The sequence below is a fragment of the Fragaria vesca genome, linkage group LG5, assembly GCF_000184155.1.
Source record: "Fragaria vesca subsp. vesca linkage group LG5, FraVesHawaii_1.0, whole genome shotgun sequence".
In the NCBI taxonomy this organism is placed as follows: Eukaryota; Viridiplantae; Streptophyta; class Magnoliopsida; order Rosales; family Rosaceae; genus Fragaria; species Fragaria vesca.
This window is the reverse complement of record NC_020495.1, coordinates 2,326,330-2,350,380: the sequence shown is the minus strand read 5'-3', so window position 1 is coordinate 2,350,380 and position 24,051 is coordinate 2,326,330. Positions and strand designations below refer to the sequence as shown.

Below are 24,051 nucleotides of genomic sequence, written 5' to 3'. Positions count from 1 at the left end.
TATCTCTCTCTCTCTCTCTCTCTCTCTCTCTCTCTCTCTCTCTGATGGTTTCGAGAAAGCTACCTGACGAGACCTTTAGCATTTCGGTGTTGGTATCGAAGCTGAGAGATGCGAGTGACAGTGCAGACTTCAATGAAGTCGAGGAGGAGCTGGTAGTCAGAGAGATGAGACTGAAGAAAGACCATGAGAAGCTAGAAAAGGAAGGAGTTTGAGGAGAAGCTCAAATCTGAGAGGGAGGAGAGGATGAAGGTCGAGGAGGAGAGGAGGGTTTGGATGGACAAGTATGAGAAGCTTCTAGAGAAGGCCAAGAGGTGGGGGGTTGGCGCTGATGAGAAGGTGATTTTGGCCTTAATAAGGTCTAAGATTTATGGCCTTAATCTTATGTGGCATACCAAGTCACTTAGACACATCATCAATTTGATAAACCATATCATGTCATTCTTAGGTAAAAATACAATATTAACCCTAACAATTAATGGCTACTACATATTAATATGGAATATTTTCTTACCCTCTTAATATGTATACCACATTTAATTTATCAATAATGACCAAGTTAATAATCATACTAAATTAGACTTTATACCATAAATTTATTTATTGATATCGTAAATTTATTAAAATTTTCATCCATCTTTGTGAATCTAAATTTAGAACTAAATTTATAGTAAAAAAAAAAGTTTTAGACTTTTAACTTATCAATTTTAATATTCTATTTTACTGCAGGTTAGAATTTTGATATCTATATAACTAAACTTAGTTCTATATATTCTGTATTGAATTTAAAATATAAAAAAAAAATCTATCGATTTCTTTTGGATGAATATACCTATATATATTTAAACTTTATTTGGGATGAATTATATATATGTGTAAAGTTTTGTTCTTGGACAAATTTTTTTTTTTCGATCTTGAACAAATTATATGTGTATATATATTCAAAAGAATCCGCATTTCAGAACAACCTAGTATATTCTTCTTCTTCTTCTTCTCAAAAAATAGTATATTCTCAAAAATATATGTATATATAGTGATGAACAGAAGAAAAGAAAAAAAAAGGCTAGAAATATATAGTTTTATATAAAACAAAGACATAATATTTTTTTTTTCTCTAAATAAAAAGACAATATAATTTAGAGTCATTTGATTTAAAAGGACAAGATTATATTTTCATTTATAAATGACATGATATAATCTTTTTAATTGGTGATATGTCTTGGTGACATAATATATCACTTAGAATTAAGACCACAAATCTTAAACCTTACTAAAATCAAGAATCATTTTCCTTATAATAATTCCTAACAAGTTGCAGCAAGAAGTCATTCATTAACAACTGGAACTAGCTGGCTTAAACGGTTGGTTATAATAATTCGTCCATATTGATATATATAGAGATAATAATATTAGGATTTAGGACTAGGCTAGGTCTTCGTCAACGGCCACTAGCTACCACAACTTAACAAGAGGGGGCAGATAAATCCTTATTATAAAGTCCTACGTACATGTATGCAGTTGTACACTTGTACCCAAATCCCATCAGTTTTAATTTGCATGAAGAATAGCAATAATTATGATGAACTCGTCGATGGGTCGATGAAGCCCCAGAAGTAGGTCAAGTAAGGTAAGTTTGGCTTCGAATCTGGACTAAGTAACTAAGTAATATCAGATTCCAAGCCAAACTGACCTTACTTGAGTTACTGTACTCAAGTAAGCCCCAGAATTAACTCAAGTAAGGTTAATTACCACATGCATGTCTACTCTCTGGACCAAGTAACCTTTCTATATACTGAATATGTATGATGCTATTTCAGTTGTTTCAAGAAATGGAATACCATGAGCTGAATTTCTATCTTGCAAGCTTAATAATAACGTGATGCTACTTCAATTTCAGAGCGCCAATCATCGCTGAGAGATGCGAGTGACAGTGCAGACTTCGATGAAGTCGAGGAGGAGCTGGTAGTCAGAGAGATGAGACTGAAGAAAGACCATGAGAAGCTAGAAAAGGAAGGAGTTGGAGGAGAAGCTCAAATCTGAGAGGGAGGAGAGGATGAAGGTCGAGGAGGAGAGGAGGGTTTGGATGGACAAGTATGAGAAGCTTCTGGAGAAGGCCAAGAGGTGGGGGGTTGGCGCTGATGAGAAGGTGATTTTGGATCTTATGAGGAAGAACAAGATGTTGCATGAGGAGAATATGAAGATGATGAGGGAGTTTGACAGTGCGTTGTCGAGGATGGAGGATGAAACTCAGAAAATTAGGTTGGATGAAAAATCTAAGGGTGAAGGTAGGACTGATAAGGGTATTGAAGAATCTGCTCATGTCCTGGATTTTGGAGGATGAGTTTGATTCTCTGAAAGTGAATGAAGGATCTGAAAAAATCATCAGGTATGTAACTATATATGTATCAGATTTGCATGCATTTTGATAATATGATTTTAATCAATTGGTAGATTTGTTGTTTTTGTGTTTGATATATTCAGGTATTGAACTTGCATGCTAGCCTTTTTGTGTAACTGTGAACTTTCAATTGCTTTCTTCGATCTGTGTTTTTTGAACTGTGAAACTGGAGCAGAAATTTGTTGGAAGAAGTGATTTAGATTACATCTATATATGTTGGTAGGTTGCAAATAAGTTTCTAAGGAGTGTGAATTTGGTATCGAGGAAGAGAACCATAAACACTAATCTGGTGACAAACCATAGCCATTTGGTATTCCAATGGCTTGGATTCATGGACTTGATGAGGTCAAGGTGGCCGGAGCTAGGGTAAAAATTAATTTTTAAATGGTGTAAAAATTAATGTCAAATATTGTGTCCCTTAAACCGGATTCCTCAAATATATATCCGTTATATTATTTTATGGGAATATGTATATGGAAGATAAAGGGTCCCGTTATCTGTTATATTATTTCATGGGAATATGTATATGGAAGATAAAGAGTCCCGTTTTCATGTAGCATGTCTCTGATACATACACAGTCATGTCGACTTATATGTTTGAGCCCAATAGAGATGTGTAGTCGTATTCATAGAGAGAATTTTGCACAAATCACATTTTTTAAAGTTTGCCTCATTACATATTTTGCTACATATATATATGCAGAAAATTATATTTCTCACCACTGGTGCCTAACCTAAATTCTTCTTGCCAGGTATTGAAAATGTAGCTATCGATGCCATCGTGATTATTGATAGCGATGATGAGTCTGCTGGAGAAACCTTGTATCCAAAGATGAATTCTAAAAGAGATGAGCCTGATGGTTTTTTAACTGTGGATGGTGTAGCAAAGAAGCCACAAATGCTGAAAAGAAAACAAGCGCCATCTCCAAATATTGGGAACAATGAGAATGATGATGATGAAGATTCTGTCTTGGATCGTATCCCAATCAGTTGAGCTGATTAGAAAGAAAGGCAAGAGGTTGATGAGGAGTAGTTCTCCGGCTTCTTCTGATTTTAGCGATCATGGAAAACAAGCCAAACCATCAAGGTGTGATCCAGTGATCTTAAGGAAATCTGAAGAAAATATAAGGAAGAAACAGAAGTCATTGCCAACTTCTCCAAAGTCTTGTGTGAAAGAAACATATCATACATTTGGTAATGATATATGATAGTGATGAAGCTTCTTCCAATAGCTCACTAAAGGCAGAGTATGAAGAGTTTGATTCACTATTCAGTAAATTTTTTGAAAGTGCCGAAAAATGAGAGGTAATCAAAAATTTAAAGATTCTGAATTTCGTACGAATATATTAATGCTATATTTTGTTATATACATATAATATGTTTCCTAATGCTTGTGGCATTGAATTGGATTAGAAAACTCCAGCTTGTTTTAATTTGGTCATTTTATTTGCATGCATTATTAGATAATGGAGCTAGCTAGGTACAACTGATTTGATCTGATTTTCTATGATTTTGACACCATGCTTCAATCACTTTCCTTGTGCATAAAATTTGACATTTCTTAGTGACTATAACTGAACTTAGCTCTTAATCTTGCAAGTGGCAGCATCTAGGTACCATACTTAATCTTCCAAGTTTCAATACTTTTGTTAGGAATCAAGTCCCAGCTAATTGTTCCCCATTAAGAGAAATTGTAATGTTCATATAGTTTTACACATATTTTTGAAATATTTGTTTCATACAACTATACTCGCTTTAATTTACTATCTCTAGTAAGCGGTAACAATTGCTTGATCTTACACAGTTACACATCTTTTGTAGGGAATTGCGTTTGCTGGGTTTCTCATATCCGGGGATCCCCAGGGAGTGTTGTTTGTTGTTGTGTGTAGAGTTGCAGAATAATGATGGGGGTTGTGTGACAGCAAGTAAGTTAATTTTTATGATATAGTTGAAGAAAGATCATCCTTATACCTGGACCTCTTGAATCGTGTGAAGATCAAAAGCAGTGTTGGTTACAGAAATGACTCGGTGCAATTCAGGATCCAATATCAGGAAATGGTTTCTCTGAAACTATGCAAATCAGACTTTTCTATCGGTAGCTAAATGCATACCATACCAGATACATTGCGCAGACTGCTGTTGTTGTTCATTTTGTACTTTTTAACTAAGAATTATGGATTCTGTTGGATTGCAAAACCAGCTAGCTGGTGATGTGAGCCCAGGCCCGGACCTGAGATTTTGAGGCATGAGTCGAATTCTTAGAGTTGGGCCCCTAATTTTTTTTTATATATATAAAATAGCATATAACATCCAAAAATATATAGGATTTTTATGCAAAATACTTATTATGCAAATAGGATTCCAAAACCTTAATGGTTTAGTAATCCTAATTGTATTATAAATCCTATCTATACACCAATATCTTACATAATTATCGTGTTTGGCTGCTTCTATTTAATATTTTTAATTTTTTTATTGGTATAAATTTAAAGTAGTAAACAGTAATTGATGGTTTGGGCCTCTCATCATGTGTAATTGTCTTTGTTTTAGGATAGTTGTCTTTAATTCATGTCAGATTGCACAGCTAAAAAACTATTAAATTTTTTTTTTGTTGGACAACTATAAAAAAATATTTTTGGGCCCCTTAGATTTTTGAGCCCTGAGTCCCAAGGCTCTTGTGTCTCTATTCAAATCTGGGCATGTGTGAGCCCCCTCAATTTACCTTGTTTCCATTTGCTGGTACCTGTTGTTTCTTTCAGTAGTATTCTTGCTAGCTAGCTTCTTGTTGTGAACCAGTTAAATGCTATCTCCCATCTATAATTTGTTGGTTTAGTTTCTCTCGTCATTTGCACCGGTGGGCATAATGATCATTTTCTTTAAAACTTAATACTGTTGCAAACTTGCAGTTCAAGATCATATGCATTTGATGACTCTAATGTGTTCCACAAGATTTTCTTGTCCGCCGTACTTCACACTAGGATGATATAATTTCCGTTACAAATTGGTGGTAGTTATCTAAACATTGAATTGGTACAGACATCTAGTAATAACACAACAAGCGAGACCTAAAATTTATATAAAAAATCGTCTTTACTTTTAAAATATAGTTATTTTTTTCTCAAGCGTCACATTCTTATTAAGCAGCAATGTCAATCCGGTTTTATGACAACCTAACCGATCTACATTCAGGAATGACTACATACTAGAATCAAAGTTACGACACTCGAAAATCTATGTCTCTAAAAATCGTAAGATGTCGTCACATTTTTTCGTTTCGAGAAATACTATGATATAAAAAAAAAATCATCAAGAAGGAAAAGACTATAAAAGACAAGCATTCTTCTTCACTCACTCTCCTTCTCTCTCAAAAATGGGGATTATGGCACGGTCTAATTCCACCGCCGAGCCCGACGACGACGCCGACACCGACACCATCCCATCGATGATCTCGAAGCTCAAGACAGCCTTCCTCCCCGCCGAATACGCACGCGCCGAGCGGGCATTACTCGCCAGAGAATCCAACCTGAAGCGAGAAATCGAGAACCTGAAGAAGGAGAACGCGAAGCTTCTGGAAGCGAACCAATTCAGAGAGCTGGAGATGCTGAGAGTGGAGACGGAGTCGAAAGGCGTGATCTTGGAGCAGAGGAGGAGGATCAGGGAGCTGGAGAGGCAGAAATTGAAGCTGGAGGGGTTAGTGGTGAGTGAGTACGAGGGTTGGAAGGGTCTGGCTTCGAAGCTGGAGGGAGATGCGAGGAGATTGAGCTGCGAGAAGGGGACGAGTGGTGGTGTGGTGGTGAAATTGGAGGTTGAGGGTGATGAGATTGGAGGCGTGGCGTCGAGTGTGAAAGATTCAGGTATATATTGGGGGAAAGATTTTTTATATATATGAATGATTTTGATATTTTAGGGTGTGCTAGTTTGTAGTTTGCTAGTTAATTTGATTCTTGGATTTTAGGCTATGTTGGTCTAGTTGTGTTGTTATGTTGTTCGTTAGGACTAATTTGGAAGAGGTTTACGAGAATGAGATTTAAGGAATGAAGCGGTTAGTAGAGTTGTTGAAATACTTGTGAACGAGAATGTAGAAAATGTTGTGGTTTGTGTTTATGATAGTTATGAGAGGTATGTTTGATGAGGGTTTTGTTTTATGTACCCTATGGTGTTATGGTTAATGGTGTAGTTATTTATGTGGGAAATGGGGGAGGGAGCTTTATGTGAGTTCTCGCATTAGAATATGTTAGGGGAAGGTTAGGGGGTTGGAGCAACTCTGAATGTTCCCCTGCATTCATTTGTGATAGACATGTAGTAGAGATTTAGTTTGGTCTGCCCTTGTATGTAGTTAATGAAATTTGAATTCCACGTACATTTTAGGTAATCCTCGGAATAACCTTGAATGTATTCTCTATTATTTGCACTTCGCTGGTAGGTACATACACTTGTCTTGACATAAGAACAAAGCCAAATTGTCACCTTTAAAAGTATTTTCTGCGGGTACCATGTTTCCAATTCCTCAATCATGCTTATCTTTTTTCCAGGTATTCGCAAATTTCCATCTGAAGATGCTGGTTTAAATGATAGACATTATGAGTGTGCTCCCAAGGAAACCGAGATGCTGTGTGAGAAGTCTGAAATACAGAAGGACACTGAATCTTTGAGTTTGACTGGTGTAGAAAGGAAGCCAAGGGTTCCTAAGAGAAAACCAGCTTCATCTTTAAGTGGTAGTGATGATGACGACAAAGAGGGTGGCAAGTTTAAGGAAGATAAAAATTTAAACAATGAGATGAAGCAACGCCAAAAGTTGAGCCTTGTGCCTGATTGTCCTTTTATCAACAATCATTGCACAGAAAAACTTGACTTTTCTGGTATTAAGGTCTCTGAAAACCAAAATTTACCAAATTATGAGCAAGTGAACTCAAGGGTATCTGAAGAGAAAATTGTGGCAGAACAGAAATCACAACTTTTTCTTAATGCTCCTATGGAAGTGAGTAGTGATTCTGATAGTTCTAGCTGCAGCTCAAGTTCCTCTGACTCTGAAGATGACAATCTATCTCAACTGAAGTTGACTATCTCAACTTGATGATATTTTGCCGAAAGCCAAAGCAAAAGAGGTAAAAATAAATGACATTTGTAGTGATTTTGCAAAAGTGCTGTTTCTTCTGTCTACTTATAGTATATCCTTTTCTCTTATAGTAAGATTAATTGTAAAGCCTCTGTTAATACTTGCTGAATTGTCATTTCTTCTCTCTACTTATAATATATCCTTTTCTCTTATAGTAAAATTAATTGTAAAGCCTCTGTTAATACTTAGATAAGAAAAGTTGTCTTATGTTTTGGTCATTTCAGTTGCATTTGATTATGAGGTAGAGGAGAGTACTCAAGTCATAATTGTAACAGTACCGGTGCATCATTTCTATATGCATTCTTAGTTCCTCAGACTGTTCAATACAATGAAAACTGTGTCACCCGAGCATGTTACTCCAAATGAAGTGAAGGAGACAGTTGGACATGACACGATTAAACATATTGTCACTATAATGCTAAAATTATGTTTACTGTCTGGACATAGTCCAGGTATTTAATTAACCTTTACAACGGCTTCTATTATTTACCTTCAAAGTTTGCAGAAAAGAAAGGATTTCCGTTGATTTCGTGTATTATGTTGAAGGGTGAAGGAATGCCTGTTTTGCCTCTTTTTGTCATTGATGTTTTGGCTTGTAAGGAATTCCATCGTTTTCATATATTCAAGTCTTTCGTTTCAAACAAAGGAATATATATATAGGTTGGACATATGATTGGACTGATCAACTGGTCATCCGAAATAATAATTGTCTTATTGATTGATGAACATGCTATTACTTGACAACCATACTTGCTTTCACTGTTTAAAGTAAGAATTTCCTTTATGCATTTGCTACAGGGAAGCTGTTCTGTCTAATGAGGGTAGAAGATGTTGTAGCTGATTGACGGAAATTATAGTTCTGATCGCTAGAAGCTAACAAGACATATTGGAGGAGGTTTTTGGATATATAGTTGAAGAAAGAGTATCATGAGAAGTAGTGTCGATGACTAACTGAGGCTTGGTTACTGTCAGTAGATAGCTAGATAGATCGACAGGACCATCATGTTGCATAAGAAAATGCTGGTGGTTTCTAATGTTAATATACGTAGTACATAACCATGGGTATGAAGCTTATGCTACTGTTGTGTGGGAACTAGCTGATGGTATAAGTAGAACAAAACCAGGTATTACATCTGGTCAAGCCAAACGATGTTTTTTTAGAAGCCAAGCCAAATGATGTTACTCCTATCTGTGCGCTTATTTCCATTTTGCAGTTCTTTTTACTTCATCTCTTTCTATATTCTCTCTGCTAGCTTTGCAGTTCTGAACAGTTATGATATGTAGTCGCATTACTGCACATGTCTCGCAGCCAACTCGGGTATAAACATTAAGCAGCGAGATTGCATTGTTGCAATTCAAGACCAACCTGCATTTGAAGTTTCTAGTACAGAAGTCAATCAACTTCCAACTTATGCCCTCTATTATTGCCCGAGTGGCTGCCAACTTATGCCCTCTAGCATTAGGTTCCGTTTGCAGACTCTTCCATCTTTCACAGTTCAAACCTTTTCACTGCTATCATTTCTCTTTCGTAGTGAACGAATATTGGCACTGAATGCCAGAGTGAACCCCCCTACAATTTCAGGGTTGTTGGTTATGAACACTACCTCACACGTTTAAGATGGCCCATAAGTTGCTCATACAACGTCAATATAGTGACTCCTTTCTCAACCTTATTCAAGTTCAATAGGCACAGCCTCGAGCGAGACACATCGTCTATGATAACATAATGATATTCCCCCTTTGTGAAGAACTTGACGAAGTAGACATGCAACGATTGCCTTCATGGCAGCTATAGAGGAGTTTCTGTAAATCACACCATTATTAGCAAAGCTATCTGTTCGGGTATGACGTGAATTTCTTGGCGGCATGCCCCAAATAGCAGCTCTCCCATAACTACATGATCTCCTGTCAGTTGGTCTCACCTCATTGCGAGACATGCAAAATTTTTATAGTGAAGTGTGTATGGAGTATAGATAAATCTTGAAAATATGTTGTTGTGTAATAGTTGAGTCAAACGCGTCAAACGCAGCTTTATGCAAATTTAGTCTGTATGGAGTATGGACAAATCTTGAAAATTTAGTCTGTATAGAGTATGGACAAATCTTGAAAATGTGTTATTGTGTAATGGTCGAGTCTAACGCGTTACTTCACGTAACTTTATGCAAATTTAGTCATGAAATATAGACAAATCTTGAAAATGTGTTATTGTGTAATGGTTGAGTCTAACGCGTCACTTCACGCAACTTTATGCAGATTAAGTTTTTCTTATCTTGAATCTTAGTAACGTGATCTTGTTGTGATATAAGCTATTTCTAACAGGTTGATCAGTCGATCGTAAAAGATTGAAACGGACTTGGCATTATTCAAACATGTTCCTTGATACAATGTCTAGTCACTTAAAAAGTTTGTCAATCCTTATCGTAACGACCTAATCATAGTATTGTATAAGTTATTTGATAAGCTTAGTTATAGGTTGTTTATGAGATTTTGAAACTTAAAATTTTCTCAATCGTTATCCGAAATGTAATCTTGTTGTGATGTAAGTTATTTTGGTGAATTTATCTGTCAATTTAATGTATTTTAGTGGCTTTTTTAGTCGGTCAACAGTCGATAAAACCAAACCTTCTCATAGTTTGAGTCATATTGTTATGAATGCTCATCCAATGACTCTCTTAATAGTCGGTGAAATTATACCCGCTCATGGTTTTGAGCCTTTGAAAGTGATGTCGATCGAGAGTTCAAAACTTGAAACCGAAGGGAGGTTAGCCACCCCATCGGCAACCACGTGAAGTAACCATCTCCACCTCTTGTCTTGCACGTGCATGACATATATATGTTTGTTCTTTTGTTTGGTCAGGAAAGTCCCTTTTCTTTTTTTTCTTTTTTCGTTTATGATAAAAACTTCATCCGAAAAACAAAAAATCAAAAAAATTGACACCATAATTGTGGCCCATTGATTTGTTAAGAGCTGATTTGATTAGACTGATGAAGTGAAAGATATTTGTCGCATTAACTTCGGCGTAATATTACCTACGCTACAAATGCTTGGCTTAAAGAGTGTTATTACTTCACTAATTCAAAGTTTCAAGCACATATTATTGCATATATTATGAAACTTCAAAATAGGAATCTATTTGTTCAAAGCACGGTATTGGGTAGATGACTGTTGAAAATTATAATTTATCATTGTTACTCGGTTAGATGTATGAGAATGTCGTTTGCTAAACGTTAGATATTGTCTTTCGTGATACATAAGAGAACGTTTAGGTTAGAATGTTCTATTAATTGTTTGTAAGTTCAAGTAATGAGATTATGACACGTGAAAAATGCAAGCGGCCAAACGTATTATTAAATGAAAAATACGGCAACGTTGTCTAAGATTTGGTGTCGGTTGTTGATTCTTATTAATTATCTTAGCCAATTCAATGATTGGAAAACCACAAACTCATATGTACAAAAGAATATACAAGCTGACGCTACATAAGATTTGGCGTCTGGTATCGTGTTCTTTTTAATTGTGTCTGCCAATCCACCGATTGGAGAACTACCACCAACTTGTAATAGAAATAATGGCGGCACTGCCTAAGTTTTGATGTTGCATGTCGTGTTATTCTTTATTGTCTATGTCAGTCCAATGGTTAGAGAACTACCGCTATTATGTAACGGAAGGAATATTCAAACTTACGAAATCAATCAAATCATTGATCGACGCTATATTGAAAACAATGTGGTGGTTTGTAATTGCTCTTCATTAGATTCATTTGGTCGTTAGCGTAAGTGTCTCAAAGTGTTTGATTGCACAAATTCCGTTTAAAAATCACGTTTTCTTGATACCCGTAATCATAATCGAATATGTTGGTGACTTTTTATTTTTAAGTATATTTTTCTTTAAACTCAAATTCTAATTCGTATGTATTTAGTGATCGTAACCACATGTCCACGTTCATTAACATCATTACTCTAATACGTATTTTGATACTTAAGATCTCAATTAACAAATATGTTATGCCTAATATACTTATGTCTAATTGCATATTTCCCACGTTTAGATTATGCTTCTATTAACAACATTACGAAGCAACTTATGGAGAGAATCATGTCCATCAATTTGAGAAAATTCTCAACATTTTTAGAATTTAACAGCTTTAATAAATATCAGTAATTCCGGAATCAAAAATTCAAAAAAGTGAAAAATACTTGCCTAAATTTCATCAATAAGAATAAAAAAAAAGCGAAATATTCCCAGCCATATAGTTTCTTGTTTGCACTGCGTCAGATATGTGAGCGGTGCGTGCCGTTATATTAAAATAAATAACAAAATACCAAAATTACTGGCTGCTTATTTTCCGCGATCCATTTAATTTCAGAAATATTTTTTTAAGAAATAAAACTATAAATACTGGGATATTTTTCTTACCCAAAGAAAATAAGAAAGATTTGCAGAGAAGAAAAGAGAGAAGAGTGAAAGAACTGAAATTTATCCTAATTTGGAGAAGGCTCAAGGTTTTGGGAGTCAAAAAGATACTTGATTTTTCCAATTCTGGCTGAAAAAGCTCACTCTTCTTCTCTTTCACTTCAATCTCTTGTTCTTCAGGCTCGGTTCTTGTTCAGGTTTCAGAGAATTTGATTTCGACGGGTTCGGTGCGGATTCGGGTCAGGTATGGTTGAATTTGATCGCCATTTTCTATTTCTGCTCTTGTTTTATTTGAAATTGAACCGGAAATTTTTTTGGCGGTGGTTGTAGTTTATTGTGAAGTAAGGAAGAAGTTAGCTTCAGTTTGTTAGTTTTCACTTGCATTTCTGAGTAGCAAGAATTGAATGTCAAGGATCTTGATTTATTTTTTTTGATTATTTGTTGAGCTGTTTTGTGATTGATTTTTGTTTAGTGTTTGTGTTTATGTGTAGAATTTGTTGCATGTTTGTTACGATTTCTAGTGGTATGGTGTATTGGTTTGGATGATTTCATAGGTTTGGTTTAGCTGATTTTAGAGTGGTGTTGAAGTTGCTGCAGGAGTTGAAGTGCTGTCTCAGCTGGACGAGGTTCCTGCGTGGGAGCTTCTCGAGATTTGGTTGGATGATATCGGTTTAGAAAAAGATGGAGAATGCAGTGGGTAGGGAGGTGGCCGTGCAGGATCAGACGGAGGGGGTGCAGCTTCAGAGTAAGGAGAATGAGCATGCGTTGAGACTGGAAAATGGCCACATGTTTGACTGCAGGGAGATGCGTGCACCGGGTGAAGAAGATCATTCATTGCGTATACCGGTTGGAAGCAGTTGTCCTGAGAGCTCGAGTCAGGAGTGTTTTGTGAACCCGCATGATGGTTTAGGCTTGTATCCGAGTGGATCAAGGAGCGGGAGTGGTGGGAGTTCACGAGTCAATACTGCATTTATAGATTTTGGTCAGGTAAGATCAAATGATTTGGAGAATAAGGAGTTCCCATCTTTGGATGATATTATGGTTCAAAAGGCAAATAGTGACAATCTGGTTGAAGTTGTGGCAGAATTGACAAGTACTCCAGATGCAGGGGTTTCAGGCAATGCATGTGGAGGTATCCGGACAAAAATGCTTTCTAAATCAAGATCAGAATATTATGTTAAGAATACATTGAAGGGTAAGGGTGTTATTTTCAAAGGTCCAAATCATGGTGGCGGTCCCGTTCAATCTAAGAACCTCAACAGTACAAAGGTTACCGGTGCTTCTAGGGCTACTTCTGATCCAGCACAGAGTTTGGATGTCAGAATTGTTATGCCTATTTCCACTGATGTGAACGTTGTGCCCAGACCGCCAGCCTTGGAAAATGATGAAATCAGTTTAAGAGAATGGCTGAGAATTGAACGTCCTAAAGTGAATAAAGTTGTGTGCCTGTATGTATTCAAACAAATTGCAAATATCGTGAATCAGTTTCACTCTCAAGGTGTTGCTTTGCAAGAATTGCACCCTTCTTTTTTTAAGATGTTGCCTTCAAATGAGGTCAAGTATGTTGGCTTACCAATCCCAAAAGAGATACTAGAAAGTTCTATGGATAAAGGTATCTGTCATTCAGAAAATAGTTCAAAGAAAATAATGTCAGTGGAGCATGAATTTGTTTCTGTTGGTTCAAGTGCAAAGAAGCAAAAGATCAGCCAGAGCACTAGATTGGTTAAGCAATGGCCTCAGTTCCCCACTTCTTCCTGTTTCCAGCGTGAAACTAGGAATGCTAGCCACTTCAACATTAATGGTCTCCGAAATAGATCTCCTATAATGTATAATGCAGCTCCACAACACTTGACTTCAATCACCGAACAGTTGGAAGAAAAGTGGTATATCAGTCCTGAAGAACTCAATGAAGGAAGCTGTACTGTTTTGTCAAATATCTACAGTCTGGGCGTTCTTCTTTTTGAGGTGCAAAAATAATAGAATAATGTTGTTGCTGCCTATGATATTGCTTCCCTAACATATTGCTTTACCAAATGGAATGAAAGTTCTAATGGATTATGGTCTTTTCTTTCAGTTGCTTGCGCAATTTGACTCAAATAGTGCCATTGTCACAGCAATGTTCAATCTTCGTCATAGAATTCTTCCTCCAAGTTTTCTGTCAGAATACGCCAAGGAGGCTGGATTTTGTCTTTGGTTACTTCATCCTGAACCGTCTTCACGTCCAACAACAAGGTAATGCTGAACCCGTGTCATACTAATATGTAAGATTCTGTATGACGCTAGATATGGAGAATCTGAATTAGTGATCTTTCAAGGTCTGTATGGTATATTATCAGAAAAGATAAGATGTATTAAGTAACTGCTGGCAAAAACATTAGTTTTAAGGTTCCTTTGAAAAATTAGTGAAACCGATCCTTGTGTTCCTTGCAAGTATATATGTCCGTGTGTTTACGTATATATGTCCTTTACAGATGATCCATGAAACTACTGCCCTAATGTTATGATTGGTATCACGTTTGAAGTGACAATCGAAACAAACAGTGTATGATTAGGGAAATATTTAGTAATTGTCGTTTTCTTAGGTTGATTGAACTTCAAGATCTTGAAATAGTTTTTTATTCCTTGTCTAATGCTTTCTTGTGGAGTCTCTTGATTCACCATCTTTTCTTCGGATATATCAGATTTAATTTGGTGCTATGTTTCTTCTTTAAGTATTTGAAGTGTACTAGCGCTGTTTATTGAATGTTCAAGTGTTATTTGATACTTGATGAATTTTTTTTCTAGAGTTTATAATCACTTTGAACAAATAAAAAAGGTAAATTTGGAATATTATCTCACTTTGGACTTTGATACACTGTTCTGAGGTCTAATGGAATACAGGGAAATTCTACAATCGGAAGTAGTTAATGGAATACAGGAGGTGTGTGAAGAGAAAGTGGCATCTTCTGTGGTCGAAGATGATGCTGAATTGGAACTATTATCTCATTTCCTCATGTTTATGAAAGAAAAGAAGCAGAAGGATGCCTTCAAGTTGATGGAAAGCATCAGGGTTTTAGAAGCAGATGTTGAAGAAGCTGAGAGGAGGTACTGTATAAGAAAACCCTTGATTGATCCCGACTGGTACAAGGAGTCCCTGGGTGGATGGAAAAATGCATGTAAAGAAGCTTCAAGATCGGAGATGCTTCCTCTTTTACCCCCTCTTCCCAGTTCAAATGAGTCAAGGTTGACGAGGAATATTGATCAGCTTGAGAGTGCTTACTTCTCTATGAGAAGGAAGATTCAGCCTACTGAAGCTGATTCTACTATACGTATAGATAAAGAGTTATTAAAAACTCGCAAAAATTGGTATATGAAATCAGAGGATGATGAAAATAAGACTCCTACGGATCAATTGGGAGCTATCTTTGATGGTTTATGCAAGTATGATCGGTACAGTAAGTTTGAAGTATGTGGAGTACTAAGAAATGGAGATCTCAACAGTAACTCAAATTTGATTTGCTCTTTGAGTTTTGATCGGGATGAGGACTACATCGCTTCTGCCGGGGTTTCAAAGAAAATAAAGATTTATGAGTTTAATGCACTGTTCAATGATTCTGTTGATATTCATTATCCATCGATCGAGATGTCAAATGAATCAAAGATTAGCTGTATTTGCTGGAACAACTACATAAAAAACTATCTCACTTCAGCTGATCATGAAGGTTTAGTGAAGGTATGCATACTTTAATCTATATTAATTTGGTTATTGTTTAATATATATTTTTTTAATTGATTTGCTTTTATGGATATTCAGTTGTGGGATGTGAGCACTGGTCAAGAGTTTGCTCGATACAGAGGGCATGAACAAAAAGCTTGGTCTGTTGACTTTTCTCAAGTAGATCCTACAAAATTAGCCAGTGGAAGTGATGATGGTACTGTGAAACTATGGAGCATTAATGAGGTATGCTATCACATAAATGTCCCTATTAGAAAGTTGATGCTTCAGGATAGTATAATTTTAGCGGAAGGATAAATTGTTCAATACTGTTATTTAGTTCTTCTGATCCATTGTGTCCAATACACAAGTGGTTAAAAATTTTCAAAGTTAACAATAAGAAAGATGTTATCATATTATTTTTCTACGGTATAAGAAGACTAGTTTTACTTGTTTAATCATCAAGCTTGTTAAAATTATCATTGAAGAGATTTTTTTGTCTCCCCAATTTTGGGGAAATGAAATAGGAAAAACTGTGCTGATTAAACTAGCATACTTGAGATGCTAAAAAACGCTTTGAGAACTGTCCTCAGAGGGTCTCTTATGCAAATCATATGGAAGTGTGATTGTATTTATTAATGTTAGTAGGGAACCATATTTAACAGTTGCGGATTTTTTAGTCAAAACTGAGGTCGCCCAAACTTTAAATTGAATTTCCAATTGACATTATAAACCCTAAAATTGATATCATATAAACTCATTTTACTCCTCTAACAAAACTCCCAATGGGGTTTTTGATGCCAAAAATATAGCACAATAAAAACTTCTACAGATTGTATTCTAGCCAAATGATGTCTTTCTATTTTTGCACTTCTTTATTGCAGTACCGACTACTGCTTTAGATTTTATGACTTTCTTTTGAAATACATGTTTTTGTGGTTCCTTTTCCTCAGAAAAACTGTACAGGCACCATCAGAAACAGAAACATTGCAAATGTATGCTGTGTACAGTTCTCTGCTCACTCCACTAATTTGCTGGGCTTCGGGTCTGCGGATTACAACACATATTGCTATGATCTTCGTAATATTAGAACACCCTGGTGTGTATTGGTTGGTCACCAGAAAAGCGTAAGCTATGCCAAATTCTTGGACTCTGAGACCCTTGTTTCTGCATCCACCGACAACACGTTGAAGCTATGGGATCTCAACAAAACCACTGCAAGTGGTCCATCCACCAATGCTTGCAGCAATACCCTCAGTGGGCACACCAATGAGAAGGTTGTTCCTCATTTTTGGTTACGTTTGCTAGGGCTTATTCTTTTTGTCTTGACATATATATTTAGATAATACTTGCATTGACCACATGGTAACTATCTGACAAAGTCTTTCTCCTCTTTTCTCGGTCGGTTGGCACTCTGGATGCTTACTTCCTCAGAACTTTGTGGGCTTATCTGTTTCTGATGGTTATATAGCGTGTGGTTCAGAAACAAATGAGGTATTCATTAATTCTTTGTTATTTTGTTCTTTTAGTAATGAACTCAAGTAGGAATGGCTTGTAAAATTTTGATCAAAGTAGGGAGCTCATAACAGAAAAGATACATAGAGATATCTAGTTCTTTACATGTGCAGTTTAATTAAAACATAGCATAACCAGCTTCTTTAGCTTTTATGTGATATCTCAATTCCTTGTTCCAGGTTTATGCTTATTATAGATCTCTGCCTATGCCAATCACTTCACACAAATTCGGCTCCATTGATCCTATAACCGGAAAGGAGACGGATGAAATTAATGGACCATTTGTTTCGAGCATCTGCTGGAGACAGAAATCAAAAATGGTGGTTGCCGCTAATTCAAGCGGGTGCATAAAAGTGTTGCAGATTGTGTAAGGAAAAGGTAACCCTCTTGACATCAATCAAGAAGACACTTTTCTTTTCAGACCTTCTTAATGGCATGTGAATCTGCTAGCTTTCTGCTAGAAGCATATTCTATGGTTGAGACGGTAAGTCCGTACGTCACGGAGAAACTCAAGGAACTTTTCACAGAAAGACTGAATCCTAGGATATGTCTAATTATAGCCATCCATGCGAGATAGGAGGGTCCCAAAACAACTAACATACTAGTGGTGCAGCATTTCTGCCCTAAACATCAGAAAGACAACTAGCTGGTTGTGAAAATTATTTGAATACTCAAGTCTTACTGTGGTGCCAGCACTAGAACTGACCAACCTTAAACTGCTTTCCTGTCCAAACAAGTAAAGGAAGCTTGAGGACCGGTTTGTTACATTCGGCTTCAAGATTTCAAAATGAGAGCAAACAGGCCATGCCAGTTACATATGGGAATCAATTTTTTGGAAAAACAGTGTGTGGATCATCTAGGGGTGCATATCTGTGGTTCATCCTAAGCATTATTCCTCCAAAAAAGAAATCAATTATGCAGGAATGATGTTAGTAGGTTATATTTTCTCATCAGAGTAGCTTATCCATTCTGGCAGTTGTTGTATACTTGCAAGCCTGTACAAGTCAGCCGTTTGTTTATAAAAGTAGAAAGTATTTGTAACCTTTAGGGTTGGTGTTGAGTTGTTTTCGGTGTATAGTGTAAAACAGAGGGATGAGGGATCAGCTCTTGTAAATGTTCAGGAATTAGGTTTATATGACAACTTTGTTTTTTGGAGACCACACAGAACTTTTAACTCTGAGTTTTGCCCCATTTCATAAGTTAGAGGATTTATTGTTTCCTACAAGTATATGGAAGAATCTTATCGATATTTATTGCTTGGCTCGAGAATTCAACTCACTTGCATCATCTGTCCAACAATTTTATTCCACAAAAGTATCAGAACTTTGAAAATTAAGCATGTGTGAACACTATCACATTTTTATTTCTTTGTGAAAAGTCTGGACAACCTGTTATTATGACGATATATAAATATTTCTAAGCTGGTACTTATGAAATCACCAAAGCTCATCTTAGGGAAAGACCACACTTTTATTTGTGTCTGACATTTTATGCACAACCTATTTTCCCAAATTTCAAATACAAAAAGGTTGATAGGAGTCGACACACACAAGCACAACCCTGTGCTAATAATAACATGACACCAGAGACTTGTAAACGAATTGGAAAAATCCACGCAATGACATAGAGATCGCCATTTTCTGAGAAAATACAAGAAAAAGTATTATAAGCTTAATAGTTAGTCTGAGCTTTTGAAAGTTGGATGTCAGCTTAATTTGAACCACTTTAATTATACTCTTATTAGTCTTGACTGCTTGATCTCCAACGTACCACAGATCTTGATTACTTGCTGTTACCAAAAACTAATGTGTTAAATCAACGATCCGCCGAGTCCACTCGTTTTAGTAGATATGGAACTGCACTCATCTTATAACTCACAGGCTGCCCCATTTCATAAGTTAGATCGAGGATAAGTTAGATCGAGGACTTGACTTCTAACCAAACTTACTGTTCTTATATGTGGAAAAATCTTTGCCACACTTAATTTTATTGCTGGACCCAAGAATTAAGTCACTTGTATCATTCGTCCAAGGATTTGAGTTCCACATAAATCTGAACTTTAAAAATTAAGCATCTGTCTTAGTATAGATTTGTGACATTAATTATTACATATTTGTGTCTATAAATACCTCCTTAATTAAGCAAACATCAGTAACCAAACTAAACAGATATCATGGGGCTATCGTCTCTATCCTTGATGCTTTTCTCCATCTACATTCTTTCAACAATTGTCAAGTTCCACCTTGTGGTGGCCAACTCTTTGCAGTCATATACTCCCCTTTGCTCTGCTAACGAGCATTCTGCCTTGCTGCAGTTCAAACAAAAGCTTTGTCATCAACACAAGTGCTTCATCATTTTATTATGATTATGGTGCTTATCCGAAGACTCTTTCGTGGAAATCAAACAGAAGTTGCTGCTCATGGGACGGGGTCACGTGTGACGAGGAGACTGGTCATGTGATTGGCCTTGATCTTAGTGGCAGTTGTCTCTATGGCTCTATCAACCGTAGCAGCTCCATCTTCCGCCTTGTTCATCTTGAGAGCCTCAACCTTGCTAACAATGATTTCAATTCCTCTCAAATTCCTCCTACCATTAGGAACTTTCCAAGGCTCAGGTACCTCAACTTCTCTCATTCGGGCTTTTCCGGTCGTGTCCCGTCTGAAATTTCACACTTGTCTAAGTTGTCTTCCCTTTCTATTTGGAGAAATTATAGCGATGATATGATGTTTTCACATGAAGGATTCTTGAGAAGCTTAGCTCAAAACTTAACTGGTCTAGAAAAACTTCATCTTTCTCACATTGATATATCTTCCTCAATACCAGACACCTTAGCTAATTTGTCACATTTGAAATCCCTTGCTCTTTTGGATTGCCATCTGTCAGGTAAATTACCATTTTCTCTTAGTAATCTTAGACATCTATTCTATTTAGGCCTTCCTCGAAACAATATTTCTGATCAAATCCCTCCTTCCTTTGGAAACCTTAGCCAACTAACGACCCTTGTGCTTGCTTTAAATCAATTATCCGGCCCCATCCCTCCTTCCTTTGGAAACCTTACCCAACTAACAGAACTTTCGCTGGGTAGTAATAATTTTAATAGCTCAATTCCTCCATCGTTATTCAATCTTGTGAATCTTCGGTTGCTTAATCTAATGGATAATAATTGGAGCGGTACAATAGAGTTCCACAAGTTTCTTAAGCTACAAAACCTCACCGATCTAAGGCTATCTGGAAATAAACCGGAAGTGCTCATGGGATCTACATCTATGAATAATGCAACTATTGTAGTTCCAAAGTTTGAGAGGCTAGTATTGAGAGGGTGCAACATAAGCGAGTTTCCAGACTTCCTAAGATCTCAAGATTCATTGCTTGTGTTGGATCTTTCAGGAAACGGATTGCATGGCCGAGTGCCAAAATGGATGTGGAACATGAGCACACAAACTCTTAAGTACCTAATCATTCCTCATAACTTTCTCTCAGGGTTTGACCGACCTCCATCTACCATTCCTTGGGTCAACCTAGAATTCTTAGAACTTGCGTCCAACAGTCTGGTTGGGGAAATTCCACCATTGTTTTGCAATGTGAGTACTCTGTCCTCCGTTGGTCTGTCGGATAACAAATTGAGTGGTGTGCTTCCACAATGCCTCGGGAATACGAATAATGATTTGCAATATTTATTTCTTGGAAACAACAATTTGAGTGGAAAAGTGTCACCACAGATTTGCAATCTAACAAAACTCTCTTACCTCGATTTGTCAAGCAACAAGTTGAGTGGTATGTTACCGCAGTGTCTGGGACCTGGTCTGGAATATCTCAATCTTGCAAACAACACATTTCATGGCATTCTTCCTAAAAGATTCACCACCGCAAGTTGCGATCTGAGCATGATTGATGTTAGTCATAACAAATTACAGGGGCAGTTACCAAGGTCACTAGTAAATTGTGCATCACTCGAGTTTCTTGTTCTGTCCAACAATCAATTTGATGATGTTTTCCCCTTATGGCTGGGACCTCTGCAGAAGTTGAAAATTTTGGCAATGCGCCATAACGGGTTTTATGGTGTGATAGGGCAGCCTAAGAAGAATCGTCATTTTCCCGAGTTGCGCATTCTTGATCTGTCTTACAACAATTTCAGAGGTAAGTTTCCAGCTGAATACATATTCTCTGGGAATGCAATTAGAGGTATCACAAGTGAGCAAGGTTCTTATGATAGTTATGACCATTATTTACAATGTTCCATCTCGATAACAAATAAGGGTATTGAGATATACTATCCAAAGATTCAAGATGACCTTGTAGTCATCCATCTCTCTAACAACAAATTTGAAGGGAACATTCCTCAATTCATTGGGAAACTCAAAGGCCTTCGCTTGCTGAATATTTCCAACAACTCATTCACCGGTTGCATCCCATTATCGTTTGGTGACTTGACAGTGCTTGAATCACTCGACCTTTCACATAACCAACTCTCGGGGGAGATTCCTCAGCAGCTCTCACAGCTTTCATTCCTAGAAAAGTTCAATGTCTCTCACAACAATCTCACAGGTCGCATACCGGGTGGAACTCAACTATCTACATTTGATGTCACTTCATTTGAGGGAAATCCCAGATTATGTGGAGATCCATTGCCAAAGAAATGTGAAAATCCTGAGGGTATCAACCTTCCACCTTCAACAACAAATCCCAAGGGCTCTGGTATTGAAGTTGATTGGAAATTTGCTTTGGCAGGTTTAGGGAGTGGGTTGGTGGTGGGAGTGGTTCTAGCAGATGTTGTAATCACAAGGTGGGATGAGTGGTTCATCGAGATTGTTGATATGCTGATCAGACTTGTGAAAAGGATGAGAAGGTTCAGAAATGAGTGATCGATCAGACTATCTTCCACTTTATTTTTCGCGGTGTTGTATCAGTTAGATTTATTTAAGCTAATGATATGTCATATTCAATGTGAATAAGTTTGAACTTTCTCCTTAAAGGGCTCTGCTATTCCTCTGTATATGTAGTATTCAAACATCATGGTCGTGAACTAAAATAAATAAATTTAATCTTATTCAAATCCTGCTAGGACATGGTATATAGTGACGCCAAAATAAAACTAATATATATATATATATATGTATACGAAAAGGATATGAAAAGGACGTCCGCACTGGGCTTAAACTGCGGACGTTCCTCCGTTCTCCTCCGTCCGGCGCCTACAAAGGCGCGCCTCCACCCGAGAGGACACCAGAGGTTTCCCCGATCACTTTCTCTTCTCGACGAGTCTACCGAATTCCAGTTTGCCGGCGAGATCGACTTTTGGGTGGAGGTTGCTGCCTAGACCTTCAAATTGATCTCACCGACAAGAGAAAGTGATCGGAGATGCTGCTGGGATGCCGTTGGTGTCCGCTCGGGTGGAGGAGCACAGTCGTCGGCGCCAGTCAGAGAAGACGGAAGGACGTCCGCACGGACGTCCGCATTTTAAGCCCAGTGCGGACGTCCGCTTCATGGCTGGCTTGTATATGTATATATGTATAGGTATAAACCAGAATACAGACTTAGATGGTGTAGTTTTGGTTCATGGCATCAATATCTAAACCCTTCAGCTTTGCAAATGATTCCACCTTTCCTTTGAGAGTGTGAAGCTCCCTCAACCTGCACAAAGTTATGTTCACAAAGTGAACAATACTGTAAAACTGAAGAAATCCGAAGAAAATACAAAAATTCTACCATAAAAATAGTATATGAGCATCTTGTAAAGACTGACCTTGCAATCTTTGTGTGCCCTTTAGCTTCTTCTGCCATGAGATTAATGTCCCTAAAAGCGCTCTTCTCTGCAAACAATTTTCCTTCAGTAGATTGCAGTCCATGTAGTGTTCGTTGTTCAGCTGCCCATGCAACCTCACGAGATTTCTTCCCAAAATCCTTTTTGCTAGTAAATGGAGTCTGGTAAAACCCATAAATGGATATCAAATAAGGTTTGAAATTTTGAGATAAATAGGACAAAGGATGTTGGAACACTAGAAATTGCTTTTCTGCATCAAAATTTTTAAGTTTCTTACAATTGTTCTTTCATTGACATTTTACATTTATAAGAAATTTATCACTAATAATACTATTTGTAAGTAAGAATTACTCACTCTTTGGTCTACTATTAAACCCCATGCCTGTCCACTGAGTGCGTAGCGGACATAAAATTTGATGGGATCAAGTAGCATGTAAGTGGCAATGTTGAACAACCAAATAACACCAGTCCAACCCCAACCGATACTTCTGATATTTGTAAATTTTAAGGTTGCAGTGGAAGATAATACTGTAATACTGTAGCAATCTGAAAAGTTATGTAGGGCATAAAGAGACATGTCATTGAAAATATCAAATAGGATTAATTATAAAACACCACCCGAACTATAATGTTATTTTCATTTTCATACCTAACTATTAAAAACTTGTATTTTTATACCCAAACTTTCATTCTGTTAACATTTTGATACCCTACCACTAACACCGTTAAATTTTGAGGGCATTTTTGTCATTTTAATAAATATATCAATTTTTACATTTACTTTAACAAAATAATTTATTTTTTGAGGTTATCAAATACAAATAAAACAATTTACTTTAGCAAAAATATTTATAAAAAAAAACTCCAAAATTAAATATTTATTTTTGCAACAATAGTGATAAAAGTTAGTAGAACTCTTGTATGTATATATATTTTTAGAGTTACATGTTAAGCAAACCAAAATAAAATAAACTAAAATATATAATTAAAATAAATTATATTGAGAAAATATCGAATATCGATGGAAATTTTATCATATTTTATATAAACATGGTATATTTAACCAAAATTTAATAAAATTAACCAAAAATAGATTAAACATGTTTATATAAAATTTGATAAAATTTCATTAATATTCGATATTTTCGTAATATAA

General features: G+C 36.6%; 4 protein-coding genes across 4 annotated transcripts in view; 3 read left to right on the top strand and 1 right to left on the bottom strand.

Moving 5' to 3' along the window:
- Window positions 1-5,765: 5,765 nt before the first annotated feature.
- On the top strand, window positions 5,766-8,617 carry LOC101304584. Its single transcript, XM_004300807.1, has 3 exons — window positions 5,766-6,249; window positions 6,928-7,500; window positions 8,310-8,617. Exons 1-2 carry the CDS (start codon window positions 5,766-5,768, stop codon window positions 7,467-7,469), a joined length of 1,026 nt encoding a protein of 341 aa, XP_004300855.1. The 3' UTR covers window positions 7,470-7,500; window positions 8,310-8,617.
- A 3,398-nt stretch (window positions 8,618-12,015) lies between these two features.
- Window positions 12,016-18,184, top strand: LOC101305846 (protein SPA1-RELATED 2-like). The gene is made up of 9 exons (XM_004298828.1): window positions 12,016-12,169; window positions 12,514-13,890; window positions 14,000-14,157; window positions 14,806-15,045; window positions 15,133-15,637; window positions 15,719-15,865; window positions 16,573-16,896; window positions 17,054-17,113; window positions 17,314-18,184. The coding sequence occupies exons 2-9, from the start codon at window positions 12,607-12,609 to the stop codon at window positions 17,503-17,505; spliced, it is 2,910 nt and encodes a 969-aa protein (XP_004298876.1). The 5' UTR covers window positions 12,016-12,169; window positions 12,514-12,606; the 3' UTR covers window positions 17,506-18,184.
- Window positions 18,185-20,286: 2,102 nt separating this feature from the next.
- Window positions 20,287-21,996, top strand: LOC101304292 (receptor-like protein 12-like). The gene has a single exon (XM_004300806.1). The coding sequence runs from the start codon at window positions 20,287-20,289 to the stop codon at window positions 21,994-21,996; it is 1,710 nt and encodes a 569-aa protein (XP_004300854.1).
- Window positions 21,997-22,668: 672 nt separating this feature from the next.
- The window catches only part of LOC101304004, a 4,784-nt gene continuing 3,401 nt past the window's right edge, over window positions 22,669-24,051 (bottom strand). Inside the window, exons 5-6 of the mRNA XM_004300805.1 lie at window positions 22,878-23,056; window positions 22,669-22,765 (exon numbers count right to left, since the gene is read on the bottom strand). Coding sequence (XP_004300853.1) covers window positions 22,669-22,765; window positions 22,878-23,056 — 276 coding nt within the window. The remainder of the gene's footprint in view (window positions 22,766-22,877; window positions 23,057-24,051) is intronic.